The 18,300-nt window shown below is 37.4% G+C and overlaps 1 protein-coding gene across 2 annotated transcripts in view; it reads left to right on the top strand.

Moving 5' to 3' along the window:
* The window catches only part of SPTLC2 (serine palmitoyltransferase long chain base subunit 2), a 116,294-nt gene that overhangs the window by 83,314 nt on the left and 14,680 nt on the right, over positions 1-18,300 (top strand). Inside the window, exons 10-11 of one of the 2 annotated variants that reach the window (XM_030831896.2) lie at positions 10,311-10,446; positions 13,094-13,223. In XM_030831896.2, coding sequence (XP_030687756.1) covers positions 10,311-10,446; positions 13,094-13,223 — 266 coding nt within the window. Of the gene's footprint in view, positions 1-3,413; positions 3,481-10,310; positions 10,447-13,093; positions 13,224-18,300 lie in introns of those variants that run through there. The other variant, XM_070045000.1, reaches the window with a different exon arrangement.

The raw sequence follows: 18,300 nt of genomic DNA, 5'->3' as shown, positions 1-18,300 counted from the left end.
AATGAAACTTGAAAACGTTATGTTAAGTGAAAGAGGCCAGTACAAAAGGTCACATATTATATGATTCCATTTATATGAAATGTCCAGAATAGATAAAAACTGCCGAATTGTACATTTTAGAAGGATGAATTTTAAAGGATGTGAATTATATCTCAATTAATAATAATAATTGAGGTGAAAAACTCCAAAGAGTAGAGGAACTGGGGAGTAAATTTTATTATATATAAGCTATATATGTAGTTTATAAATACAAGTAATTATATATATCTTATATATAAATATATAAATTACACATGCAATTATATATTATATGTAAGCTATAATAATTTGTAACAGTCCAGTTAATGAAATAGAAGTAAAATTCCAGAAAGGAATCCAAACATATATAAAGAAAGGGCCTACTGAATAAAGGCCCTACTTAACCATAAGTATATGGTACTTTTAATATACTGTTAATCAGTTAGCTTGTATTTTTATATTAGGTTTTCCTAGGTGTGGTTTTGTACTCTAAATATATCAAATTGCCCCACGTTTATATCCTCCTCTAGAATAAATGTGGTAATTGAATCTAAGGGACGTAAAAACATGCCCCAAATCATATAGCTAATGCATCTCCAACTCAGGTTTAAGGATACAAAAGAAAAGAAATCCATGGTTCCTATAAAGAAATAACAGGGCCAATAGGAGTTCTCAACCAACCAGCAACAGTGCTGCCTTCCTAAGGCACATTTGGAAGAGTCTAGGGGCATTTTTGATTGTCACAGACTGGGCTATGGAGAGATGTTATTGGCATTTATTGCCGAGAGGCCAGTGATTCTAAATGTTCTACAGGGCACTGGACAGCCTTAACAACAAGGAATTGTTATGCCCCAAATGCCAATAGCAGTCTTATTGAGAAACACTGGCAATGATTGACCAGAATTTTGTAGGATGCCCCCTTTTGGAAGATGGGGGAATGACAGAAATCTTACAGTGGAAATTGGGAAGAAGAATGCAGGATGAAAGGAAGTCTCTGGGCACCACATCTTTTCCTGAGAGCAGAGCCAGATAATTAATTTTTATTTTATATTGGAGTATAGTTGATTTACAATGTTGTGTTAGTTTCAGGTGTACAGCAGAGTGGTTCAGTTATACATAGTGTTTCAAGTGTACAAGCTTTTAAGTTTATTTAGGTCCCATTTGTTTATTTTTGTTTTTATTTCCATTAGTCTAAGTAGTGGATCTAAAAAGATATTGCTGTGATTTATGTCAAAGAATGTTCTGCCTATGTTTTACTCTAAGAGTTTTATAGTATCTGGTTTTACATTTATTTTAGGTGTTTAATCCATTTTAGTTTATTTTTGTGTATGGTATTAGAGAATCCTCTAATTTCATTCTTTTACATGTAGCTGTCCAGTTTTCCCAGCACCACTTATTGAAGAGCTTATCTTTTCTCCTTTGTTGTAGATTAATTGACCATAGGTGCATGGGTTTATTTCTGGGCTTTCTATCCTGTTTCATTGTTCTGTAAGTCTGTCTTTGTGCCAGTACCATACTGTTTTGATTACTGTAGCTTTATAGTATAGTCTGAAGTCAGAGAGCCTGATTCCTCCAGATCCATTTTCCTTTCTCAAGATTGCTTTGGCTATTCAGGGTCTTTTGTGTCTCCATACAAATTTTAAGATTTTTTTTGTTCTAGATCTGCAAAGAGTGCCCTTGGTAATTTGATAGTGATTTCATTGAATCCGTAGATTGCCTTGGGTAGTATAGTCATTTTGACAATATTGATTTTTCCAATCCAAGAACATGGTGTATCTTTCCATCTGTCTGTGTCATCTTCAGTTTCTTTCATCAGTGTCTTACAGTTTTTGGAGTACAGGTCTTCTGCCTCCTTAGGTAGGTTTATTCCTAGGCATTTTATTCCTAATATTTCCTTTTAGTCAGTTCTACTTAATATAGAAGCCAAAGTGGATCAATGAGTAGTGGTTAAGACAACAGTCTGAAACCAGAAGAATCAGAGAGTTCAAATCCTGGTTCTTCCACTTGGAATTACATAACCTCTTCGGGTGTTAGGTTAGTTTCCTCAGCTGCAAAATAATTCTTAGAGTTGCCTCTGTTTCCAAAAGTGAGAAATGAGAATGTCTACTAATAGTCTGTTCTTCTTCTCAGAAATTACGGATGTGGTGTATGAAAGATGCTGTGGTTTTAAGTGTTGAGCAAGAAAGGAATTTGAATTCTTCTTAGCCCAGGTTTACTTGTCTCTTTTGAAAGTGTCATTGTGATTGCATCTGAGATTTTCTGCCATGCCAACTATTTACAGTTCTTGGAGCTGCTATAACAGCAGTAATTAAGGCACACCTAACTCCTCCTTTGCATAAGCCCAGAGTACTTCCAGCTGAGAAGGAGATGGAGCTGTTGTCCTAATATTGGATTTAGATATAGTACCACTAGTGCAAGAGAATGCCAAGTTCGTTTAAATTAATATAAATCAACACGTTCGTCCATTCACTTATGGAAGACTATAAAGTAGTATCTTATCAGGAAGTAAGGCTGGTTAGTAGTTGACTTGGTAATATTTAGAGATATAATAACTGAAGCTAAATATAATTTTCCCCTGATTAGAAATTGCTTTACCGGCAAAAGGAAAATGAAGAAGCATTTATTGAGCCTGGCACTGTGCTTACTATGTTACATGGTTTCTTTGCTTTAAAGGGAGTCAGTACTAGAAGCTTCCATAATTACTTTGGAAATAGCCTTTGAAAACATAGTTTGCATGTGATTTGAGTTACCTGATACTATAAAGACTTGTATAAGAAGTCTTCAAGATATAAGCTCCAGTTTTAGATATCAATGGAGACATGTGTTTAACATAGGCAGAGTAAACACTGAGGATGTCTGAGTTTATTCTATTTTTTTAAAGAAGATGCTTTTCAAGAGAAAAACCACAGGAGTGAAACATGTTCCTTTTCACTCTGCAGTATAGTCCAACCAAAGTAAAATATTAGAAAAAGTAACCTTCCAGATAGTAAAAATAAGTCTTTGGACAGATGAATAAACTGAAAGATTGATAGTTAAGTTCAATTCTTAGACATAAAGTATTAAAGAGATATTATGTGAAATATCCATAATGTAATGTCTTTGATAGTATAAATTAGAAGAAGGCGATGGGTAGTATTTTTCCATATTTTATCCTGCCTTATGTCCCATAACTCCTAATTAATGCTGAAAGCTAACTGAAACCATTCTTGGGGCTATGTATTCTGTTTTGGGAACCCTAAACTGAGAAAACCCGTATGTGCTTTGATATTATGACGTTTAAGAAGAAGTGGGGAGGGGGGAAGAAGCTCTTCAGTTTCAAATTCTTCTAGCCCATTATGATTAATTGGAAAGTATAAGTCTGAGGAATAGCAGTAACTTTATTTTATTTTTCCCAGGAAGGCAGATTATATCAGCATATCCAGGAAATCTAAGAAGATTAGGAGCTGTGTAATGGAGTATAATGTGAGTTAGGGGATCAACTCTGACTGAACATCAGTCATATTTGTGTCCTTTATTTTGAAAGATTTTGGTTAACACCGGAAATGTTTTTTTTGAAGTTGCAGACTCAAACTCATTTTGCTGATTATAAGTTATATAAAAGCTCATCAGCTAAATTGAAAGTTATATTGCTGTGTAAACAGGTGAGTACTTGCTATATTTTTGAAGCCTGAGTTCTGAGTAGTTAGCACTAATGCCATTTAAGACAAAATATCTGCTACCTTTTGTATTTCTTGTTTTGTGCATAGATCTTATCTTTTTTTTTTTTTAACTGGCCCTGAGACTTCAGAAAATTTTTATCTCATAGAACACCATCTGTTCTGATTAGTAACTGTCTGGGAGGGCTTACAGAATTTTATTTGAGTAATAACAGAGTAGTTCCTTCAAACCCTAAGATTACAAGCCTGAGAACCCAGAGAAATCTGGATTAAGACTTGGTAAAAATATTTCTTTTGAAAATGTCTGGAATGCAGTTAGTACAACTGCAAATCTGTTTAGCAGTGGTTAATAAATATAACTCTCTTTGTAATTCTGTATTGTAAAAGTGATTTAAAGTTATCAATATATAATGGTTATCAATACGTAGATAATTGTGCTGTTCCTTCTACCTCCATCTTCCACCCTTTTTAGGCTATTTCCTTAAAAGAAATAATGATGCCATCACAACCTATTGATCCATCATATTCATTACTTCCCTCCTTAGCATAAAATTTATTACAAGAAGTTGAGGACTAAAAAATGACCAGTTAAAGTTATCTGCTACATTTTCTGGGACATTAACTACACATATGTGTTTACTTTTCTCTCTTTCATGCCAGGCTGTAGGTTTTAATTGAAGAGATTCTAAAAATGGCTTCGTTCTAACAAATTGTATTAAGGAATTCCAGAAGGACAGCCAACACAGTAAGGTTCATTTGTGAACTTCAAGAGAATCAGTACCGAGGTTTTCTCTAAATTGCTTTTACGCTTTTTATCACCCTTAAAAGTAAAGATTTATGTTTGAAAAGTAGAGAAGAATGCTGATCTCTTACATTACCATCTGTGTTCTCTCTGAGGCAAGGATAAAGACCTTTTAAGAGTTAGTATCTTTTTTTTTTAATATATTTATTTATTTTTGGCTGCACTGGGTCTTTGTTGCTGTGCGCGGGCTTTCTCTAGTTGCGGCGAGTGGGGGCTACTCTTCGTTGTGGCGTGCGGGCTTCTCATTGTGGTGGCTTCTCTTGTTGTGGAGCACGGACTCTAGGCGCTCAGGCTTCAGTAGTTGTGGCATGTGGGCTCAGTAGTTGTGGCTCGCGGGCTCTAGAGCACAGGCTCAGTAGTTGTGATGCACGGGCTTCGTTGCTCCGCAGCATGTGGGATCTTCCCGGGCTAGGGCTCGAACTTGTGTCCCCTGCACCTGAAGGCAGATTCTTAACCACTGCGCCACCAGGAAAGCCCAGTATCTTTTTTTTTAACAAGGCTAACCTTTCTTTGTTTTTAAGTTTGTGTTAGACCAAATACTTGCTGCAGCTCTGCAGTAAGAAAACTCTTTAGAACTGAGCTAGCAGATTGGACTTAAGTACCATGCTTCTTGTATTAATATTAACTGGTATTTTATATGATATTTAATTCAAAATGGGTAACAGTGTTGTCTTTAAAATTCAGTGTCACTTCAGGAATAAGGGACAACCACTTTCCCAATACGTATAACTGCAAAAGCTTACTGATTTGTAAGTAACTTAACTTGGCTGCTTTTCCTATTATTATCTTTGAAATTATTAGGTTGAATCAGAAGAAATCGCCTTTTTAAGGTCAAAAATAGTCAAATATTGGCAGTTTCGTGGTTCAGCCTAGTAGTTTTGTTGGATAAACAGACCACTTAATTTCTGGGATTCACTATGACCACTATTTCTAATTGAGTTTGCTTCTTTCTCCAGCACTGGTCTTGATTCTCCCCCTCCGTCTTTACTCCCTACTCACCAGTGGTGATTGCAGTTTGCTATTCCAGATGAGTTTACTGGAAGAACTACTTTCCACTTGTCTCAGACTTGCCTTGTGTCTTAGGCTCCTTCACCCATTCATCCCTATCCTATTCATTGCTAGTAAGTGCCGTTTAAAAAGTAAAATACAGATATTGTTACCCAATAAAGGGTTAAACACTTTAAAGTTTGAAAAGTACATAATTTCTTGCTGTGGTTTAGAAGAAAAAGCGCTAAACAGGAGTCAGAACCTTGATCTTCCTCCTACTGAATGAAAAGCCTTAGAGAAAGTAGTTTAACATTTATGGGCCTGTTTCTTTGTGTATAAAGAATAAATACAGTTTACCTGTGAACAACAGAGGTTTAAACTGCCCGGGTCCACTTACATGTAGATATTTTTCAACAGTAAATGCTGCAATACTACGTGGTCCCTGGTTGGTTGAATCTGCAGACCTCAGCTATGGAGGGCCGACTCTAAATTATATGTGGATTAAGGGTCAACTGTAGTACATTCTTTTACCATATCCACCTAAAGCAGTTAGAAGCAAATGAAACTGAGCTGTTAGTTGCTAATTATAGTAATTCTTCCCTTATTTGGGCATGACTAAGATGCTTAAATAAATATTTAGGAGAGAATTTTTTTTAATTGAAGTATAGTGGATTTACAATATTGTGTTAGTTTCAGGAGTATAGCACAGTGATTCATTATTTTTGCAGATTATATTCCATTATAGGTTATTATAAGATAATGGGTATAATTCCCTGTGCTATACAGTAAATTCTTTTGCTTATCTATTTTATGTATAGTAGTTTATATCTGTTAATCCCATACTTTTAATTTGTCCCTCTCCCCTTCCCTCTCTCCTTTGGTAACCATAAGTTTGTTTTCTAAGTCTGTAAGTCTATTTCTGTTTTGTAGATAAGTTCATTTGTATCATTTTTTTAGATTCCACATATAAGTGATATCATATGATATTTGTCTTTCTCTGTCTGAACTTAGTATGATAATCTCTAGGTCCATCCATGGTGCTGCAAATGACATTAGTTCTTTTTTTAATGGCTGAGTAATATTCCACTGTGTGTGTGTGTATACACAAACACACACACTTGCACACACACATCTTTGTCCATTCATCTGTCGATGGACGTTTAGGTTGCTTCCATGTCTTGGCTGTTGTAAATAGTGCTGTGAATACTGGGGTGCATGTATCTTTTAGAATTAGAGTTTTCGTCTTTTCCAGATATATGCCCATATAAGTGATACCATATAGTATATGTCTTTCTTTGTCTGACTTATTTAACTAAGCATAATATTCTCTAAGTCCGTCCCTGTTGCTGCAAATGGCATTATTTCATTCTTTCTTATGGCCGAGTAATATTCCATTGTATATATTCCATATCTTCTTAATCCAGTCATCTGTTGATGGACACTTGGGTTGCTTTCATGTCTTGGCTACTGTAAATAGTGCTGCTGTGAACATTGGGGTGCATATATCTTTTAGAATTAGTGTTTTCTTTTTTTCCAGATATATACCCAGAGGTGGAATTGCTGGATTATATGGTAGTTCTATTTTTATCAGTAGTTTTTTAAGGAACCTCCATACTGTTTTCCATAGTGTCTGCACCAATTTACATTCCCACCAGCAGTGTACAAGGGTCCCTTTTATCCACATCCTCTATTTAGGAGAGAATTCTTCTTTTTTTTTTTTTAATTTTTTGGCTGCACCACATGGCATGTGGGATCTTAGTTCTCTGACCAGGGATCAAACCTGTGCCCCCTGCATTGACAGCACAGAGTCTTAACCACTGGACTGCCAGGGAAGTCCCTCAGAGAGAATGCTTTTAAATCTGAACTTTATAACTGCCAAAATGGAAGTTGGTAATCTCAAGTCTAATGTCCGTTAACACATAAATGGGTAAACAAATTGTGGTATATCTTTGGTAAGGAATACTATTCAGCAATAATAAGGATATGTAAGTTGGGAATTTTAAATGTCTATTCTCAGTATCTTCCAGTTTTGCCTATGAATGTTATTTTAGATGTGTTTTCTTTTGGGACTCTTCTTGTCAAGGAACAGATGACAAGGAATGGTGAGACTGAGATTTCCACTTGCTTTTGTTACAGAGAACTTGCTTAGAATGATATAGCCATAGGTGGAAAAGGTAAGGTCGAAATCTCTTAGCTTTTCTTCTTCTCCTTGATAATTTGTCTTGATCATCTTGGAATAAGAAAAAAATATTTTAACAAAAGGTAGTTTGTGATAAGAAAAAGGTAGCAAGTTGTAAAATAATAAGTGGTACAGGAAAAATTAATGTACACTAAATTAGCAGATGTGTCACACAGTTTCTAAAAACCTTTAATATCATTTATATACAATAAAATTCACCGATTTTAAGTGTGTGATTCCATGAGTTTTGACAAATGTATACAGTCATGTAACCATACCATAACTGAAGTATAAAATGTTTTTGTCGCCCCTGAAAAGTCCCCTTCATACTGCTCTGCTGTCAGTCCTCTCTCCATTCCCTGGCAACCACTGATCTGTTTTCTATCATTGTAATTATGTCTTTTTAAGAATTTCCTATAAATGAATTCACAAGAGTATAGTCTTTTGTGTCTGACTTATTTCATTTAACATAATAATCCTTTTGAGATTCATCATTTTTGCATGTATCAGTTGTTCCCTTTTTATGTATTTTCTTTCTGTCTTCATCATGGTTCCTCTACTTTTCTGAATGTATGGAGTATATTTATAATAGCATTTTTGTATCCTTGTCTGCTAATATTCTGTCATTTCTGGTCTGTTTCTATTGATAGACTTTTCTCCTAGTTGGTGGGTCATATTTTCCTGTTTCTTTGAATGCCTAGAATTTTTTATTATACGTCACACATTGTGAATTTTACATTACTAGGGGCTGCATTTTGTATTCATTTAGGTAATAATGTTGGACTTTGTTCTTGGAATCAATTGGATCCTTTTAAGACTTGCTTTTAAGGTGTGTTAGGGTGGGCCAGAGCAAGTTTTAGTCTAGGGCTAATTTAGCTCCACTACTAGTGTGATTCTGAGGTCTTTCCATTTTGGTTGGTGAAAATAGAAGCTATTCCCAACTGTATGAGTGCTGGGAATTGTTCAGTCTGCTGCTTTCTGTTGGAGCTTTCTCCAGCCCCTCATAGTTTCTTCTCATACGTGTTCAGATCAGCACTTTGCCACATGCTCTTCTGTAGACCCCCAAAGGTCTCTCGTGCACCTTCCTCCTCCCCTGTTGTGTGCCCAGTAAATTCTAGCCACCTTAGCCTCCCCAACTCCAAAATCTGATGTCTTCGACTGACAAGACTAGGTCCCCACTCCTGGAGCAGCCCGGGACCTGTCTCCAGGTGGTATGAGGACAATCCAGACACTCACTTCTGTTTTCCCTTCTCTGCAGCAGCACAGTCCCCCACGGCCTGGGGCCCAGTGTCTGAAAACCATTTTGTAATATACTCTGTCCAGCTTTCTGTTGTTTACAAACAGGAAAGAAAATCCGGTTCCTAGTACTTTATCATGGCTGGAAGTGGAAGTCTCTTATTCTAAATGTAGAGTAAGCATGTGTTGGTATTTCTAGGGGAAAATTAGAGTACGTGGCTCATCAGTTGTCAACATAAACTTAACATACCTTAATGTCTGTTTTAATATGTGTAAGATGTATGTCATAACTTAAGTGATGTTCTTCAGTGTTCACACTAAACTAATCTAAGCTTGTATGTGCTTCTCCGGTCAACTTGAAATTATTTACATATAGAGTATTAATTTGGGGTTATTTGTAGCAAACTTATCTAGAGTAGTTTCCCGTCAATGACGGATATGTTAGTGTTTTGATTCTAAGGACATTTGTTAGTCATCTGTATTTGCAATTGATTAACTTACCTTTGAGCTGTATGGTTGTATTTTTTAAAATATGAATTTGCTTGCTTTCTAATGTATGTGAAAATGACTGCAACCTTTTCTTATTTGTGAGTATTTGTGATTTAGAAAAACATAAAACAGTTCTTAGCCCTTTGCAAGCTGATCTTTTGAATTTATGTCTTGCTCTCTGTAAGAGAACGATTGTTTTTGGACATCTGTTCATAGATTGACCTACCGTAAAGTCAAAACCAGGCCAAATATTTAGTCAATCAGCAGTTAGAGAAATGTGTGTCTTAATCCATTTGTGTTTTAGGGAAGATGAACAAAGTAGGCTTAAAAATATGATTTTTACATTATCATATGTGTATGCTATTGCTGTCTGGTAGAAGTTTTAGGGAAATGGTAACATAAACTCTTAAGAGGAAAATATGGGGCTCTGAATGGTTCTGTCTCTGGTCTTATGTGTAAAATTATTTGCAGCACGGTGTTTGGAATGAATATTGAAGTTGAGAGGCCTAGCTTCTAGTCAACTGTGCCACTCATTATTGTGTAACTGTAGGCCACTCACAACCTTTGTGAGTCTCCTAATATATAAAATGAGAATGATGATAATTATCCAACCTACTGTAAAGGGGTGGTAGAGTGTTAAATGAGGTAGTATCAATGAAAATGTTTGAAGACGCTAATGTGCCACAGAAATACTGGTCATTAAACTTTATTTTGTACATTACTATAAAATCTGCTATCAACACCTACTATGACAGAATACAAACGCAAGATATATTTGTTTCTACTTATATTCCATACAGTTTACTGTGCAAAAATATTTTATATGGGAAAGGAAGAAACAAAACATAGAATTGATTGATAGAATAGAGATGGAGGAGACTGCTGTCTTTTTCCACTTCTTCTTTCTTAGTATTATTTTGTTTCCCTCCCCATGATTTTCCAGGCAAAGAGTGTATACAGCAGTTAGCTGAAAACGTCAGATATTTCAGGAGACGTCTGAAAAATATGGGCTTCATCATCTATGGAAATGAAGATTCTCCAGTGGTGCCTCTGATGCTCTACATGCCAGCCAAAATTGGGTACCTTTTTGCAGATTACAGATTGCCCTCTTATTAGACTTAAGGTTTACCATGATGTGAGACCAGGCTTATATATTTTGTTAGGTAAAATTGTCTTGGCCTCATTATGTTAACCTTTGTTTGCTAGATCTGCCGTAGATTAAACAAGTGGATTCCAATTTGTAAAATATGTTAACTTGTTAGTCTTTCCTTAAACAAACATTTGAGTTTAATGCACTCTTCTGGGGGATTGAGATAGATCAGTGAACAAAACACAGAAAAACCCATGTCCTTGTGGAGTTTATGCTCTACTGGAGCAAGAGTCAGACAAACGTAATAAATAAAGAAATTACGTAATATGCTAGAAGGTGTTAAGGGCTATAGGAAAAAAAAGAGCAGGATATGGGGTTTGAGAGTGCACTGTGGGTGGGCAGATTACAGTATTAAATGGGGTGGTCACCCTCGACAGCCTCAGGGGTAAGGGAAGATGACATCTGAGCTTGAACTAGCTGAGCAAGTTAGCCACTCGGAGGAAGAAGCTTCTGTGCAAAGGCCACAATGCAGGAACATACTTAGCTGATGGAAGACTAGCAGGAGGTGAGTGGAGCTGAAGTACAGTGCCCAAGGGGGAACAGTGAGCCATGAGGTCAGATGTGCACTTTACACCAGCCTCTCTGGCTTGTGCAAGGCGTGTATAATGGAAATCTTTGCCCTGGAATAGCTTTCAATGTATTTGAGAAGTACAGATGTATAACGAAACCAAAATATATATGAAAAGCAGATATGAAGTGGACAAATCTAATTATTTGCAAAATAATTATGTGCAAAATTGCACCAGAGATATAAAATAAAGGAGTCAGGCTTCCCTGGTGGCGCAGTGGTTAAGAATCCGCCTGCCAATGCAGGGGACACGGGTTTGATCCCTAGTCCAGGAATATCCCACATGCCGCAGAGCAGCTAAGCCCGTGTGCCACAACTACTGAGCCTGCGCTCTAGAGCCCGCGAGCCACAACTGCTGAGCCCGCGTACCACAACTACTGAAGCCCACGCACCTAGAGCCCACACACTGCAACGAAGAGTAGCCCCCGCTTGCCGCAACTAGAGAAAGCCCGTGCACAGCAAAAAAGACCCAACATAGCCAAAAATAAATAAATTTATTTTAAAAATAAAATAAAGGAGTCATCTGCTTAGTATAGGTTCAGTAAAAAAGGCACATCTTTTCAGATTTGTGAGTTTTGACTGGATTGTAAATATAAAATTGAGTAAGGATCATTTCTCAGGTTTAATGGAACTCATTAAAGGAGCAAATATTTCTATTCATCTTTGAATCCCCAGTGCCCACCACAGCCCCTTGCACTCAATAAGTGTTGATTAAAGTGAATATAGGAGGGAAAATTAAATCAGGGAACCTGGAAGTATGGTGATTCCAAAGTTAGTGAATGGGGGATATTGGGAAAGGGTGCTCATTGAGGGAAAAAGAGGAGTTTAGTTTCCAGTAGGAAGTCATATGGGCAATTGGCATTATGGCCTTCAGAGGAGATGGAGGAAATGAGGGAATCCTACACCAAAGCAGAGGTGTAGGATTTCCCTCATTCTTCTTTAAATGGAATTATCATCATAAATAAACTCAAAAAGTTACCTGTTCTGGAGGATTGACTTAGTCTAGAACGCTTTCTTTAGAGAGGACTGTGTCTAATTTATTCTATACAGGTGAAACTGACTATGTACGTTATAATTAAGATTTAGAGAGAGTAAGGCAGAATTGGAATAAAGCACTAGACAGTTCGGGAGCATGTGCTAAAGATGCAGGACTTGGCCTGACACAAAGGAAACACATTGAAGAGGATGTACTGTTACTAGGAGTGGGGAAAGCTGGTGCTATTACTAAAGTGAGTGGAATTTTTTATTCTCAAACAAATGCTTTAAACAGCTAAGGGAAAAGTCAGAAAGGAATAAGGTAGGTCAACAAGAGAAAAGGACAAAGAATAACATAATTTAGTAAATAACAAAATTTACATGAAAGTTAGAATTGTATTAATTAGGCAAGATACAGATGTAGAGTAAGGTCACATGCCACGAGTTTGACTTGGGATGGGGGGTTAAACAAGAACTGTGTGGTCTGGGTGGTCATCTGAAGTCTGGGGATGAGCTGGCCTCACAAACACCAAAGGAAACCCTGAATTACAAAGGCAGCTCAACACTTAAGTCGATCCAAAAAATGCCTGGTCTGGAAGGCTAGTGCTTGGCCTTTCTGCCAGCAGAAAGATGTCCAGATCCTTTGCATCCTTAATCTTAAGAACTTTTTAAACTGCCAAGCCTGCAAGGACCAGGTTTTAAACAAGTTCATTTTGAAACCTCTGAACCACTGTTACATGTCAGTGACACCTTAAGGCTACAGTTGCAAATTACTTTAGGCAAGCCCTATTAAAAATTGGTCTGTGCCAACAATATTCTTTCACCTTTCTGAAGGAAACTATTTGGGAGAAGACCACTTTAGGATTGAATAAAAGTCTTTGTAAACTGTCAATTTTAACTTTCATAGAAGTTAGAAGAAATTCCTCATAGAACTGTCTAGTGCCTGTATCACCCAAGAGTTTACATCGTTCAGGCCTTTGAACTGTGTGATTTATTATTCTTCCTGGTTTCTTTTCTTGTTTTCCCTCTGCAGCGCCTTTGGACGGGAGATGCTAAAGCGGAATATCGGTGTAGTTGTGGTAGGATTTCCTGCTACCCCAATCATTGAGTCCAGAGCCAGGTTTTGCCTGTCAGCAGCTCATACCAAAGAAATGCTTGATACTGTAAGTAGACATTTTCACTTTGATATAATATACCTTATACTAAGAAGGCCTGTTTATCAGATGAAATTAATCATCTGTTGGTCCTGATGCTCTCTGAGCACCTGAGATATTTACTGGTGAAGTAGAGGAGGGAGTGCACAATGCTGCTTAATACATTGCTATTTAAAAAAAATTGCAAAACTGTTAGCATCACCCACCAGACCCTGCATGATCAGGGCTCTAGGGAATTTTCTGGCTTCATCTTGTTCCACTCTCTCTCATTATGATCTCTACAGCTCTACATTCTCTTTCTACTCTAGCTGTTTCTCCCCTGAGCTTTCTTGTGTGTTGTTCTGTCTGTGGCAGTTTCTCTCTTGACCTTTCTCTCCCCTTTGCCTGGCTGACTGCTACTCATTCTTAACATCTCCACTTAAAAGAAACTTGCTCAAGGGTTTTCCCAAACCCTCTTGGCTAGATATTTCTGGAAATCCTAAGACTCTCCCCTAGGAAATTCTTTACACCTGTAATTATTTAATGGCAATCTTTACCATTAGATAAATCTTTAGGAGGGACTAAGTCTATTTTTCTCATTCTGTATCCCCAGGACCTACCACAGTGCCAGGCACATAGTAGGAGCTCATAATTATTACTGAATGTAATTATTTATGGTCTCTTAATATGTTCTCATCTCTTGATGTTCTCTTAATATGCTATTATTTCACACCTGAGACTTCAGACTTCTTTTTTTAGCATTTTTTATTTAATTTTTTTTTTTTTTAGCATTTCTAGTGTATTTTTCCCTTTTGAATTTTTTCTTATCCTTCTGTTGGTTTATTTTGCTATTATTTTCTAACTTTTTGATTTGGATAGGGATTTTCCAATGAACACCATGTCAGTGGAATCCCACATATTTTAGTAAAGCACACCTTCGTATCAATATCAGTATTTCTAATGTTTTTCTTATTTCTCTCTGAATTAGGATTGGCTTATTAATTTTTAAAAAATATTTATTTTATTTTTGGCCGCGTCGGGTCTTAGTTGCGGCATGCGGGATCCTCCACTGCGGTGCACAGGCTTCTCTCTAGTTGTGGCATCTGAGCTTAGTCGCCCTGCAGCATGTGGGATCTTAGTGCCCCGACCAGGGATTGAAGCTGCATCCATTAAACTTTTAAATTCTAGTCCCTCTAATATGTATATTGGATAACATGATGACTTTAGATTGTATTTCCCTAATCACAAATGTTGTTGAACCTTTTTTTTTTAATGTGCTCAGTTGCCATCTGTGTATCTTCTGTGATAAAGTATCTGTACAAGTTTATGTCCAAGTTTCATTATCTTTTATTTTCATATTATCAAGTTTTTAGAGGTCTTTTAGGCTATTATTCATATTCAGCATCATTTTTTGAAAAAAGGCTATCATTCCTCCATGTGTTTTCCTTAGAAACTTTGTCAAAAATCAGTTGAATATATTGTGTAAATTCATTTCTGAAAAGTCTGTTCTGTTTCATTGATTTAGGTGTCTGTCTTCTCACCAGTATCTTGATTATTTTTATTTTTTAAAAAATTTTTATTTTATATTGGAGTATAGTTGATTTACAATGTTGTGTTAGTTTCAAGTGTACAACAGTGATTCAGTTTATACATATACATATATCTATTCTTTTTCAGATTCTTTTTCCATATAGGTTATTACAGAGGAGTGAGTAGAGTTCCCTGAGCTGTACAGTAGGTCCTTGTTATCTATTTTATATCTAGTCATGTGTATATGTTCATCCCAAACTCCTAATTTATCCCACACCCCCACCATTCCCCTTTGGTAACCATAAGTTCGTTCTCTAAGTCTGTGGGTCTATTCCTGTTTTGTAAATAAGTTCATTTGTATCATTTCTTTAGATTCCACATATAAATGTTATCATATGATATTTCTCTTTCTCTGTCTGACTTCACTTAGTATGATAATCACTAGGTCCATCCATGTTGCTGCAAATTATTTCATTCTTTTTTATGGCTGAGTGATGTTCCATTGTATATATTACCACACCTTCTTTATCCATTCCTCTGTTGATGGACATTTAGGTTGTTTCCATATCTTGATTATTGTAAATAGTGCTGCTAGGAACATAGGGGTGCATGCATCTTTTTTAATTTTAGTTTTGTCTGGATATATACCCAGTAGTGGGACTGCTGGATCATATGGTAGTTCTAGTTTTAGTTTTCTGAGGAACCTCCATACTGTTTTCCACAGTGGCTGCACCAGCTTACATTCCCACCAAGAGTGTAGAAGGGTTCCCTTTTCTCTACACCCTCTCTAGCATTTATTGTTTGTAGACTTTGTAGACTTTTTTTTTTTGAAGTGTGTGCAGTGGTGAAGAGTACCATGATGTCTAGTCAAGCCTGGTCCACTGTTTTTTTTTTTGGCTGCATTGGGTCTTCATTGATGCGCCCGGGCTTTCTCTAGTTGTGGTAAGCAGGGGCTACTCTTCTTTGCAGTACGTGGGCTTCTTGTTGTGGTGGCTTCTCTCATTGTGGAGCACGGGCTCTAGGTGCGTGGGCTTCAGTAGTTGTGGCACGCAGGCTCAGTAGGTGTGGCTCGCAGGCTCTAGAGCACAGGCTCAGTAGTTGTGGTGCATGGGCTTAGTTGCTCTGTGGCATGTGGGATCTTCCCAGACCAGGGCTCGAACCTGTGTCCTTTGCATTGGCAGGTGGATTCTTAACCACTGCGCCACCAAGGAAGCCCTGTTAAGTAGACTTTTTGATGATGGCCATTCTGACCGGTGTGAGGTGATACCTCACTGTAGTTTTGATTTGCTTTTCTCTAATAATTAGTGATGTTAAGCATCTTTTCATGTGCTTTTTGGCCCTCTCTATGTCTTCTTTGGGGAATTGTCTGTGTAGATCTTTGCCCATTTTTTGATTAGGTTGTTTGTTTTTGTGATATTGAGCTGCATGAGCCATTCGTATATTTTGGAAATTAATCCTTTGTCGGTCGCATCACTTGCAAATATTTTCTCCCATTCTCTGGGCTGTCTCTTTGTTTGTTTGTTTATTTATTTATTTATTTGGCTGCGTTGGGTCTTCATTGCTGCACGCGGCCTCTACTTAGCGGTGACTGGGGTCTACTCTTCATTGCGGTGCATGGGCTTCTCATTGCCGTGGCTTCTCTTGTTGCAGTGCGTGGGCTCTAGGCATGTGGGCTTCAGTAGTTGTAGCGCATGGGCTCAGTAGTTGCGGTACGCAGGCTCTAGGTCACATGGGCTTCAGTAGTTGTGGCACATGGGCTTGGTAGTTGTGGCTCACAGGTTCTAGAGCGCAGCCTCAGTAGTTGTGGCGCATGGGCTTAGTTGCTCCGCCGCATGTGGGATCTTCCCAGACCAGAGATTGAACCCGTGTCCCCTGCATTCGCAAGCAGGTTCTTAACCACTGTGCCACCAGGGAAGTCCTGTCTCTTTGTTTGATTATGGTTTCCTTTGCTGTGCAGAAGCTTTTAAGTTTAATTAGATCCCACTTGTTTATTTTTGTTTTTATTTTCATTACTCTAGGAGGTGGATCCAAAAAGATACTCCTGCGATTTATGTCAAAGAGTGTTCTGCCTATGTTTTCCTCTAAGAATTTTATAGTATCTGGTCTTACATTTAGGTCTTTAATCCATTTTGAGGGGTTTTTTGTATATGGTGTTAGAGAATGTTCTGATTTCATTCTTTTACATGTAACTGTCCAGTTTTCCCAGCACCGCTTATTGAAGAGATTGTCTTTTCTCCATTGTATATCCTTGCCTCCTTTGTCACACATTAATTGACCATAGGTTCGTGGGTTTATTTCTGGGCTTTCTATCCTGTTCCGTTGATCTATAAGTCTGTCTTTGTGCCCATACCATGCTGTTTTGATTACTGTAGCTTTTATCGTATAATCTGAAGTCAGTATAGCCTGATTCCTCCAGGTCCATTTTTCTTTCTCAGGGTTGCTTTGCCTATTCAGAGTCTTTTACGTCTCCATATAAATTTTAAGATTTTTTGTTCTAGATCTGCAAAAAATGCCCTTGGTGATTTGATAGGGATTGCATTGAATCTGTAGATTGCCTTGGGTAGTATAGTCATTTTGACAATATTGATTCTTCCAATCCAAGAACGTGGTTTATCTTTCCATCTGTCTGTGTCATCTTTGATTTCTTTCATCAGCATCACATAGTTTTCAGAGTACAGGTCTTCTGTCTCCGTAGGAAGGTTTATTCCTAGGTATTTTATTCTTTTTGATGTGACGGCAAATGGGATTGTTTCCTTAATTTCTCTTTCTGATCTTTTGGTGTTAGTGTATAGGAATGCAACAGATTTCTGTGTATTAATTTTGTATCCTGCAACTTTACCAAATACATTGATGAGCTCTAGTAGTTTTCTGGTAACATCTTTAGGATTTTCTATGTATGGTATCATGTCATCTGCAAACAGTGACAGTTTTACTTCTTTTCCAGTTTGGATTCGTTTTATTTCATTTTCTTCTCTGATTTCTGTGTCAAGGACTTCCAAAACTATGTTGAATAAAAGTGGCAAGAGTGGACATCATTGTCTTGTTACTGATCTTAGAGGAAATGCTTTCAACTTTTCACCATTGAGTATGATGTTAGCTGTGGGTTTGTCATATATGGGCTTTACTATGTTGAGGTAGGTTCCCTCTTCTTTTGGCTGCACTACGTGGCTTGTGGGATCTCAGTTCCCCAACCAGGGATCAAGCCCAGGCCACTGCAGTGATAGCACTGAATCCTAACCACTAGGCCACCAGGCAACTCCCAGAAGTAGGTTCCCTCTATGCTCACTTTCTGGAGAGTTTTTATCATAAATGGGTGTTGAATTTTGTCAAAATTCTGCATCTATTGAAATGATCATATAGTTTTTATTCTTCAATTTGTTAATGTGGTGTATCACACTGATTGATTTGCGGACATCGAAAAATTCTTGTGTCCCTGGGATAAATCTCACTTGGATGGTGTATGATCCTTTTAATGTATCATTGGATTCAGTTTGCTAGTATTTTGTTGAGGATTTTTGCAACCATCTTCATCAGTGTTACTGGCCTGTAATTTTCTTCCATTGTGGTATTGTTGTGT

The sequence above is a fragment of the Globicephala melas genome, chromosome 2, assembly GCF_963455315.2.
Source record: "Globicephala melas chromosome 2, mGloMel1.2, whole genome shotgun sequence".
NCBI classification, from domain to species: Eukaryota; Metazoa; Chordata; class Mammalia; order Artiodactyla; family Delphinidae; genus Globicephala; species Globicephala melas.
Note: the sequence above shows the minus strand (reverse complement) of the source record. Positions and strands in the feature narration are given on the sequence as shown.